The sequence below is a fragment of the Pteropus alecto genome, unplaced genomic scaffold, assembly GCF_000325575.1.
Source record: "Pteropus alecto unplaced genomic scaffold, ASM32557v1 scaffold86, whole genome shotgun sequence".
NCBI classification, from domain to species: domain Eukaryota; kingdom Metazoa; phylum Chordata; class Mammalia; order Chiroptera; family Pteropodidae; genus Pteropus; species Pteropus alecto.
The window spans coordinates 34,550,480-34,561,278 of NW_006442109.1; the positions used below are offsets into that span (position 1 = coordinate 34,550,480).

The 10,799-nt window shown below is 49.7% G+C and overlaps 2 protein-coding genes across 3 annotated transcripts in view; one reads left to right on the forward strand and one right to left on the reverse strand.

Annotated features, from left to right (window-relative positions):
• NUTM1 (NUT midline carcinoma family member 1) overlaps window positions 1–6,921 on the forward strand; it is a 10,738-nt gene extending 3,817 nt beyond the window's left edge. The window contains 6 exon segments of the mRNA XM_006920531.2: window positions 920–1,048; window positions 2,168–2,307; window positions 3,013–3,302; window positions 3,581–3,697; window positions 4,035–5,578; window positions 5,580–6,921. Coding sequence (XP_006920593.1) covers window positions 920–1,048; window positions 2,168–2,307; window positions 3,013–3,302; window positions 3,581–3,697; window positions 4,035–5,578; window positions 5,580–6,000 — 2,641 coding nt within the window. The 3' untranslated portion in view covers window positions 6,001–6,921.
• Window positions 6,922–7,042: 121 nt separating this feature from the next.
• The window catches only part of LPCAT4 (lysophosphatidylcholine acyltransferase 4), a 7,554-nt gene continuing 3,797 nt past the window's right edge, over window positions 7,043–10,799 (reverse strand). Inside the window, exons 8-14 of one of the 2 annotated variants that reach the window (XM_006920532.1) lie at window positions 10,573–10,627; window positions 10,399–10,481; window positions 10,011–10,136; window positions 9,513–9,645; window positions 8,216–8,314; window positions 7,705–7,861; window positions 7,043–7,431 (exon numbers count right to left, since the gene is read on the reverse strand). In XM_006920532.1, the coding sequence (XP_006920594.1) occupies window positions 7,277–7,431; window positions 7,705–7,861; window positions 8,216–8,314; window positions 9,513–9,645; window positions 10,011–10,136; window positions 10,399–10,481; window positions 10,573–10,627 (808 nt within the window). In that variant the 3' untranslated portion in view covers window positions 7,043–7,276. The remainder of the gene's footprint in view (window positions 7,432–7,704; window positions 7,862–8,215; window positions 8,315–9,512; window positions 9,646–10,010; window positions 10,137–10,398; window positions 10,482–10,572; window positions 10,628–10,799) is intronic. The other variant, XM_015596096.2, reaches the window with a different exon arrangement.

A 10,799-nucleotide genomic window follows, 5' to 3' on the forward strand; every position in this document is an offset into this window, starting at 1 on the left:
TGATATGTTTGCAAGTGGCAAACTCTTAAGGAAATCTCCTTTTCCACCCTGACTTAAATGACTAAATCACGAGGCTCCCCTGAAAGTATTAAGTATAGACCATTTTATCAACCCCCTGCTTTCTCCATACAGCTCCAAGTTCTCTCTTGGAGACTGGCAGGCTGAATTTCTAACTCTTGGGCCAGCGCTGTTCTTGGCCTATTCCTGCTCTCTACACTCAGGGGCTCTGGGTGGGGTCTCTTCCACAGTGCAGTCCAGACCCTCTGCAACAGTCAACTGGGAAGCTGGTAAAATGCTCAGTCCTGGGATCCTGGGGCTCTGGCATCCATATTTAGCCAGGTGATCCTAGGCAGGATAATGCTTGAGAACTCTGGAGGTCAGGGAGGCAAAGTGAATCACAAAGAGCTTAAAGAGTATTGATTTTCGACTGTATGTGGGGGGTATCCCAGAGGCAAAAAACACTTAAAAACCAACAAATAAAAACAATGAATAACCTTTAATTAGAGATTCTTTTTGGTTAGTGAGTGCCTTTTTAAAAAAATGCAAGAGCCTTTTGGGCAGGGTTAAATCTGCTTTACAATGAAACCCATTAATTTAATGACGTGTGCTTTCCTCCTAATGTTCAGTTAAGGACAGCCCTGTGAGAGTTAAGGGTGGGTTGATTTCAAAAGATGGGGAGAAGGATTATCTGTTTGATTTTGTGTGAGATCTGTAAATTTCAGTGGGAAGAAAGCCCAGGATAGTCAGTGAATGGATGGATGGGAGGTTGGGGGTCTGGAAACTCAGAAGTGAGACGTGACAGGTAGTGAGGGTCACGAGACCTGATGAGGGGCAGAGGGTGTCTATTAGAACAGTGTCAGGACAGGTGGATTGGGGAGGGCACACTTGTAGAACTTGACTGACCCAGTGGGTGTTTTAGCCCAGTGCTTCGTACCCTGGCCCGGCTGAAGCCCACCATGACCTTGGAAGAGGGACTGCCCAGGGCCGTGCAGGAGTGGGGGCGCACCAGCAACTTTGACCGGATGATCTTTTATGAGATGGCAGAAAAGTGAGTCTGACGAACCCTCATTCTCCTGTCAGGGGCTGTGTGCTGAGAGGGTTGGGGGCAGGTAAGAGAGGCTTGAGTCTGGGTGATTATTAAAAGGGATCCTAGGAAGAGAGAGGGGTGTAGACTCAGATAGGGTCTCTTGGATCATTGCTACTCTTGCACCACCTTGACTCTTGAGTTTTTCTGTCCTACCTCCTCTTGGAAGCTCTCCCTTTTCCAGGTCTTGCATTACATAGGGACCTTGATAATGAAGCTCTTAGGATGGGATTGGAGCTGAATTGGTATAAAAATTCCATGTTGAAGGGACCTAGAAATGAGGTAAGCCCATTTAGGCAGGTTCTTTATGTCATTGACCAGGTAGCAAGTGGCTATTTATGCAGACCTGATCACATCTCTTCTGGAAATAACGGCACAGAAATTGTTTACCCCTGTCATCCCAGGGAAGAGATGGCTTTTGAAGTGGTTGGTCAGGGGAAGCTAGGGTCCTGGATGCCCAGCAAGGTCTCCTGGCTCATATCCCCTGTTTCTCTATGCGAATCTCCTTGGTTAAAAAAATAACCAAGAAAATTGAACCCTTTCCTTCAAGCTTAGCTTCCATTTTCTCTGCCAAATCTTCTGGACCCATACCTCCTATATTTACTCTTCCAGGGCCAGTCCCAGCCTCAGGACTCCTGGATTTTAGCACTGCCTCTTGGTGGGAACTGTCTTGAATTGCAACTCCAGCCCCTGCTTCAGGATTTCAGCCATTATTTCATGGTTGTAGGAGGGGGCAGATGAGGCCTTGAGGAAAAGTGTGATTGTGGGATCCCATGAGGCTGTGGCATAGGCCTGATTGACTTCAACAAATCTAGCTACTCTATACTCTCAGTGACACTGGGTGAGGTAAGGTATAACAAAGTAAAAGTCATGGCTCTGTCCTGAAGAGGTTTACAGGCCTTAGATTGTTCATTTTCTTAACAAACTTCCTAAATGACAATTGCAGGTGAAAGGACTACATGGTATCCTTGTGAGGTTTCCCCAGAACTGTTATTTGGCCAACCGTGAGTAGCTCCCTCCTGTTGTCTGGGTTCTTGATGGTTCTGGTTTCAGCACTACCTGGGCCTTCTTCTCCCTCTGCAGGTTCATGGAGTTTGAGGCCGAGGAGGAGATGCAGATTCAGAACACACAGCTAATGAATGGGTCCCAGGCCCTGCCTCCTGCAGCCCCTCTGAAACTTGATGCTCCAGGGCCCCTGGCCCCTGAGGTTTGTCAGCAGCCAGGTAAGGCTACCCAGTTCTAATGGGAGTCATAGGCCAGAGGTTCAAAGGGAGTCACAGGCTAGAGGTTCAAAGGGAGGCATACAGAAACCAGTCATGGGGTATGGAAGGTATTGCCCTTGCTTCTGTCACTTTCCCGCCAATGAGTAGCATTTGATGTGCCAAACAGGACAAACATCGGAGGCTGGGTCCTCAGGTTCCCTTGGTCCCAAACTAGGTATTGATCTTGGCCAAGTCAACCAACGACTCTCTCACCGAAATTATAAATGCACCACATAATAACTCATCTGCCTAAGACATGGGGCTGGATCAGAGGACTTCTTGGAATTTCAGGGATTCTGAGATCTTTCATGCAGTGATACTCTTTCATGCAGTGATAACCTTTTCCCGTGGTTGGTACTGGTCTGGTCCAGCCCTGAGCCATTTCAGTGTACTCTCATAGTGTTGGGTGGCAGAAGCTATAGTCTCTATGTCACTTCCCATGTCTCTTTTTCATCGTACATTCCAGTGTACATTCCCAAGAAGGCAGCCTCCAAGGCACGGGCCCCCCGCCGGCGGCAGCGCAAAACCCAGAGGCCTATCTTTTCCCGCGGTTGGTACTGGTCTGGTCCAGCCCTGAGCCATTTCAGTGTACTCTCATAGTTTTGGGTGGCAGAAGCTATAGTCTCTATGTCACTTCCCATGTCTCTTTTTCATCGTACATTCCAGTGTACATTCCCAAGAAGGCAGCCTCCAAGGCACGGGCCCCCCGCCGGCGGCAGCGCAAAACCCAGAGGCCTCCAGTTCCTGAGGCACCCAAGGAGATCCCACCAGAAGCTGTGAAAGAGTATGCTGACATCATGGAAGGGCTGGTGGGGAGTCACTTGGCCACTGGGGAGTCAGATGGAAGACAGGAAGAGGAAGGAGAACAGCAGCAGCAGGAGGAAGGGATGTATCCAGATCCAGGTCTCCTGAGCTACATCGATGAGCTGTGTTCTCAGGAGGTCTTTGTCTCCAAGGTGGGCTGGGCCTGGGTGTCTGGTTTCTAGCAGATCCTGGGGTGGGAACTCCAGGGAACCAAAGATCTAGGGTTCTGCCTGAGGCAGTTAGGAACTAGGCTCTATTCTATACTGAGAAATGTGTGCGTGTACGCGTGCATGTGAGCGTGTGTAGCTGGTGGTTGTCATGGTTTATATCAACCCAAAGAAGCGGGGCTGGGGACTCATAGCTTCTCGAGAGCCTCTTGGCTCACAGGTTACCTCCTGTCAGACTCACATCACTTTTCCTTCTGTTCCAGGTGGAGGCTGTCATTCACCCTCGATTTCTGGCAGATCTGTTGTCCCCAGAACAACAGAGGGATCCCTTGGCCTTAATTGAGGAGCTAGAGCAAGAAGAAAGACTTAGTCTTGCCCAGGTAAATCTAGCGGGTAGGGAGTAGGAAATATCAGAACAAGAAGCTCATATGATTTTAGCTAACTCTACACTGTCTTGGATGGTATGATTTCTGGAGATGAATTGGGTTTTGCATGTAGAACAAGTAGCTGTAAGAGACTAAGGACACAGAGGGAAAGGGGAGCGTAAGGGCTCGAAGTGTGGGAATAAGGCCCAAGAAGGTGTAAAAGAAGAGCTATAGTATCTGTCACTTATGCAACTTGCTTGCATTCTCTGCCCAACTACCATGTTCTCACCACCCACTCAGTTACCCCTCACACAATCATGTTTAGCATGGTATTTGTTGTTTCTCCTTCCAGCTGGTCCAAAAGCGACTCCTAGCCTTGGAGGAGGAAGAGGATGCAGAGGCACCTGCAAGTTGCAGTGGAGTTCAGTCAGACTCAAGTCCTTCTGTTTCTGATGAGGATGAAGAAGGGGGTGGGCGACTTCGTCCCTCACCCGGGATTCGGGTGGCTGGGTGCCCCATTCGCCTAGGAAAGGCTGCTCCTCCAGGAAAGCGAGCAAGAGAAGTGCATGGTGGGCAGGAACGGGCCCTAAATGGCCCGAGGGAGAAGCACAGGGATGGGAACACCCTGCCATCCCCCAGTACCTGGGACCTGCAGCTAGAACTTGCAGCCCCACAGGGTAGTCAAGGGTCCATAGGTATGGAGAGAAGAGGGCCTGGGAAGATTACAAACCAGATATCCCCACATCAGGATGACTACCTGGGAGGTGCTGGGTCCCCCACTGCGCACTCCCTGGTGGCTGACAGGAATTCTGAGATTCTGCCCCTTTGCTGGCAGGAAGGCCCCCAGCTTGAGATTGTTCCCAGTTTGGATGTTGGCCTCACAGAGCCAGCTCCTCTGCAAGGACAGGCATTAGAAAAGCAGGTCCTGGGGTTGCAGACAGGACAAGAGATAACAGGTCTTGGAGCACTGCCTCAAGGAAAGGAGCTGTTTGCCGTGCCCCAGGAAGGCTCTTTAGGAGTCATGTGGAGAGATGACAGAGGTCCTCCCATGGTTCAAAGTTATGAGCAGAGCCCTTCCCTTAGAGTAGCTGGGGACACGGACGGGGCCTCTCTTAGTCCAGGACTTTGGCTTGGCAGTGAGATGGATGCCGTAGACTTGGAGTTGCCTTTACAAATCGAGGAGGTCATAGAGAACTTCCATGATGGGGAATGTGTACCTGAGGACCAGGGAGGCTGCCAGGCACTGAGCTCCGGAGGCGACATTTCTCTGGGTCCTGGAGAAACCACAGCACCTGGGGGTGAGGGGAGCAGTCCAAATCCCTGTGGAGGCACAGATGCCACTGCTGCCCTAGAAAAGAGAAACTATAGCCCAGCCTTGAGGCCTAAAGAAAATAGAGAACAGAGCCCTGAGGCTATACAGGATCCTGGTGATCTGTGGGCTGACAGTTGCCCCCCGTTGCTGGAAAGCAGTATTGGTGCCTCCACAATGGTTTCCAAAGAAACCCTCCTGCCTGCATGTCAAGACAATATTCTTATCCTGGGGACCCAGGATGTCTCTTTTCCTGAGGCCAGTCAAGAAGCAGTGAGCAGAGGCAATTCCATTTCTCCCCTGTTAGAAACCACAGATCCCAGCAACATACTAGATATTAGAGATGCCTATGGCCTCCCGCTAGGGGTCAGGGAGGATACTTGCCCAACAGATTTTAATTCTTATGACCTCCAAGGAGAGAGCAGGGAGGATACTGATTTATCCAAGCCTAAAGACCTTGCTCCCTTACTGGGGAATCAAGAGTCTTATGCACAAGAGACCCCCAAATCAACATCTCCTCAGGGCCTCGGAAGCACTTCCCCTCGATGGGGAACCAAGGATGCCTTAGCTCTGAAGGAAGCCTCTCCTGTTAGTGAAGGGTGTGTAAGGAGAGGAGGAGGAGGAGGAGGGGGAGGAAGATGAGGAACTCTCCAGTTTTGCCTACCTCTTGGCCTCTAAACTGAGTCTATCGCCCAAAGGGCCTCCTCTCAGTCCTCACCCTGCCTCAGGCCTGTCCTCCAAAGGTCGGGGGGTCCGGAAAGCATCCCACTCCCTCTCTGCTGAGGCAAGAAGCCTTGGCCAACCTCCACACCCTGTTGCTAAGTCTGGGAAGCGAGCTCTAGTTGGAGGTCCAGTCCCTGATGAAAAAAGGTCCTACCTGGGAGCTGAACTTGGGGTCTCTGGGGAAAAACCCCTGGTTCTGGAAATGGTTCGACCCTCACAGCCGCGTAAAAGAAGGCGTGACAGTTTTGTCACGGGCAGAAGGAAGAAACGTCGTCGTAGCCAGTAGGGAGCAGCAGGACCATCCTATCCCTCCTGCCAGTCTCTGAAGCTGCCCACCTCCACCCCCCAGTAGATTTCACTAGACTTGTTCTCAGCCCTGTTTTGTGGTTCTGCAAAAATGAGTGTGGGGAGAGAGGTCACACCAGCTAGGCTGGCGGTCATGCCCTGGGTGGAAGGTGAGGGGGAAGTACCATTATTGGAAGGAGTTGTATGGATAAAAAAATAAATATTTTTTTGTTGTTGGAAAATATTCTTAATGTGCTTGTTTGTACTCATGTCTTTTGCTTCTAGATGGGGTAAGATGCTGTAAAGATAGGGTGGCCTTGGATTATACAGATTGACACCTTTCCAGCCTTTAGCCTTCCTTAGGCTCCCTGATAAGTCCCACCTCTGAGAAGTCCCCAGTGAACACTTCTTTCCTCCTCTTATCAAAGGCCTGGTCTTAGGTACTGGGAGGGGCGATTGTGGACAGCCTGTCATGTCGCTGTTTAAAAGTCTATAATGGAAAGACACTTTTTTTTTTACCTGTCAGATCTCTGGGATAGGTCTCTAATTTTCTAAATTTAATTTTCCATAATTGTGTCTAGACAGAGCACCTTTCTTCAAGAGGGCCTTGTTTTCTTCTTTGGAAAGGAGCTGGACAGAAAGGACTCAAGTGTCCCCAACTCATCCCATGGCAGGAAAACCTTCCTGTGTAGTTGGTTGGACTCGCAGAGGAGGCATCAATTTCGGTAGGATTATTAAATATGGAATGGTTAATTAGCTATTTTTTAATCTCTAATGAGGACAGAACAAGAGGGAATAGGTTGAAAAGAGGTTCATGAGGAACACCTGTTGAAGTGTGCATATATATATAGGGCATGACACGAGGAAAAGATATGAGGGTTGCATGATTTCTGTGCAGGAAAGTGCCCTGTCCAACTGCGAGTTGAGGAGGATTCATCCAGCTCCAGCCAAAAGAACTAGGAAACCTTCAGGATTGTCCAATGGGCAGCAGGCAATCTTAATCCCTTTCTTTCCCAGTTAATGAAACCATCAATGTGACTGAGCTGCATTTTTCTTAAATAGATATAGATATATATTTATATTTATATTTATATATAAAATAGTTTCTTACAAAAAATCAAACAAAAAGTGAAAATCAACTTAATAAAACAAACTTAATAAAACAAACAACAATAACAAAAAATCAAGCAGGAGCAGAGAGGGCGTGAGGCCCAGGGTCAGCCCCTGGCGCTGCCCTGAGTCTGTGGGCTGGATGCGAGCTGGGGAGGTGGAGGCGCTCAGTCGCCCTTCTGCTTGGGCACGTGCACAGTCCCATTGGCCAGAGCAGTGGGGCTGCCTGGGGATGAGGCATTTGGTGTCTGGGAGGGGCGCAGGTAGGTGCTGAAGAGCTTCCCGTGGAGTGGGTCACGGAGGGAGAAGTCCTGGAACTGACCTGGATGCAAGAGTGAGATGGGGAAAAGTCAGATGATCTGAGGAGAGGAAGAGGGTACCCTGTTTTTCTTTTCTCAGAATTGGTATGTCCTGTCTCTCTTGTTTCTGTTTCATTTCTCAAATATAAGTTGATGCCCTTTCTGCCTTCCTAGCTGGTTCCTCCCAGCCTCACCTCTCAAATGTTCTGTTCCCTGGCACTGGCCGCCAACCCTTGTTCCCTCCCAGCCCAGTGTTGGGTAGAGCGCCCACGCGGGCAGAGAAGGCAGTGACTCACAGAGGGAGAGGCCTTGGTCGGATCCCGCCTGGCACAGCTCAGCATGCAAAGTCGCAGCAGCTGGGCGGGGTGACCCAAGCAGCAGGTGCAGGATGGTGCTGAAGCCGTCTCTATACAGCAGGCGGCCAGGTCCCTCTGCTTGCTCCTCGGCGAAGAGCTGGGAGAGAAGGGACACCAGGCAAGCCCTCCCCCTCATGCCATTGCCCCACACTACCCGGGAGGTCTGCCTGACAGGCTCCACCTCTTCCAAGAATGCAGAGCACAGGCCCTCCCTATGCCCCTGGGTCCTTTCTGCAGGAGAATTCTAACTTCATAACTGCTGTCCTCTTCCTGTTCCCAGCTATGCCTCAACATAGAGACGCTGGGGCTCTGCAGTTTACAGTGTGGCACTGGGGTGGATACCAAGCACCTACTATCTAGAAGCTACTGATAACAGTGCGCCACACCACACAGGCTTCTGGGTGGGGTGAGCACAGCTATGATGTCCCCTCCACTCCCAATCCCCTGGTACCTCAAAGGCCAGGAGAGTCAGCTCCTCAAGGTCCCTGCTCCCATCCAGAGCTGCCAGTGCAAGGGCCACATCTCGGAAGTCCACCAAACCGCTGGCATCCTGGAGGGTGAAACAGAAACTGGGCGATGCAGGGCCCAATGCTGTATCCCCGCTCCTGCTCTGGATTTTGGCTCCTCCTTCTTCTCAGCATGGATGGGGTGACTCCGATGTCTGCTTCTCTCAAAGCTATAAGCCCTAAACTCTCTAGGTTCCCTGCTAATTTTTTCAGGTCATGGGTTTGCTCAACCTATTCCAAGTGACCTGGTGATAAAGCTCTCCTAAAAAGGGATCACCTAGGACTGTTAGGAAATCCTTCAGGAATGCTGAAGTTGCCATGAAGTTTCTGACATACCACCAGAGGCATTCCTGACTCCCACAGTGGAAAAACTGGTTCTCTCCTGAATCATCCTATGTAGGAGAACTGGTCCAACAGACTAAAAGGGGGCTATTGGTATAATTTCTTACAAAAAGCCCAAGAAGGAGGTCTACTCTGCCAACTCTATGGGGGACTATGGCATTTGGGTTTTGGTTCTTTTCTGCTACAGGCTAAGTGGGGAAACTCCTTTCAGGTACAGTCTGTCTCAATCTAAGAAATCAACACAGCTGGTCTCTGTCCCTTCAGAGGACATTGAGAGCCACAGTCTACATCTTAGATCAAAAAGAGCTCCTTGGGACACTGGTGGTTGTTCATAAACATTAAAAATATACTGAGACAATCTTATTATAACGCAACGAGAAAACCTGGTTAAGTCCCAGGAAACATGGTTTGCCAAGGTTCTTGAGAAACGTTCAGAAATTCCCCAGAGAAGCTGTGGGATATTTTTAAAAATCTGCCCAAGGATTGCAAAGTACTTCTGGGTCTAACGCTCTTAACCGTCTAAGCTGTCCAGTGTTGTCTCCTTCATGTCCCCTTCCCACCTGACCTTCATGACTTTTCTCTGAAATCCTTATGCAGTGTCCCACAAGGTCATACGATCTTTGTCAACCTCTAAAGTGGCTTCAGAAATTTATGGACCTCAATGATCGATTATTTTTCTCCATTGTTCCTCACCACAATGATTAACACATAGCTCTGTGATGGACTGGATACTCTATAAAAAAATGAACCCCCCGGCAGACTTCAGAAGATGGTCATCTGACAACAGCTGTTAGAACATTTAGTGCAGACTCCAAATTGGCCATCCACTGAGACTGACATGGCTGTGGGGATACCATCCTTAAATCCTGAGCGCTGCATTCTGCGTTCCAGCTCCTTTACCTTCTGGAAGTAGTTAAAGGCACCAGCTACGGTCTGTGGGTCAGAGAGCTGCAGCTGCCTGGCAAACTCTTCCTGGCTGATCATTCGGTTCCGGGCTGGCTCTGCCCCAGCGTCCACATAGCCAGGGGACAGCCTACAATGGAATTGTTGAAGGCAGAGAGCTAACTCAGTTTCTTTCTGGGCTTATCACCCAGCAGGACCTTGGTCCCTGCCCTAAGAATTTTCTAGCACAGGTACAGCTGGTGTTTTTCTAAGGTGTACTCTGACTCATAGTCCCTTGTGTACCCTTCCTACTTTTTCTATCAAGGTTATAACACACCTTTCTCTTTCTTTTTCCCTTTCATTTTACTCCATTATTGTTAAAAAATTTCTCTACTTTCCTATTTAAAAAATTTTTTTAAAGACTTTTCTTCCTCCTCCCCATTTCTCCTTTCTTCTTAGACTTTTTATCTGTCTATATATGACACTGCCCATATCGTCATCTTCAAGATCACTTACCCAGCATTGCGAAGTACTTTTCCCAGTTCCCAGAGCTGTGGCTCCAATGCTACCTTTAGCCGACCCACCACAATCACAGGCAAGCTCCCTACAAACTCACACTCAGTGGCTGGAATGCCCAGGGCCCTACAGGATGAAGAAGGATGGAATGGAGGGGAAATGAGGCAGAAGAATCTTCTGAGGGTTCATTACTGACTGACCTGCTGACTGGGCAGAGGACATGAGGCCCCTTTAACCCCCGCCTCCCCCAGTCTCAGTTGTCCAATAGCCCTTCTCACTGCTCACTCCCTAATCTCTGCCTTAAAACCTCAGCGCCCCCCGCCCCATCACTCCTGTGGTCCCTTTGCCTAGTATATCTGCTCTAGGAAATACTTTGTGGGACACTCACTGTGCCATAACCCTCTGGACATTGTTGGCATACAGGGTGGGGTCCCTGCTCTCTTCTGGGCTGGGGTGGTACACAGGGAGGAACTGAAACACACACAGTTCTCATCAAGACTTCAAAGATAGGGATGACCACTTCCTTCCACCCACCTGCCGCCCCGCCCCATGGAAGTCATACCTCCACATCCACAATGCTGCAGGGCTGAGAGGCTGTGAGCCAGAGGACTTTGAGTCTAAGAAAAGAGAGAACTCAGATGTTCACCAGCCTCCCACTATGGGCTCCTCCAACCCCAAATAGGGGAGTGGGGAATTTCATCCATATAAAAATGGATGCCTGGCCATATAGTCAGCTAGGTCAACGTGCAGTTGGGAGACAGAGGGAGAGGCCAGAAAGGTGGTAGGGAA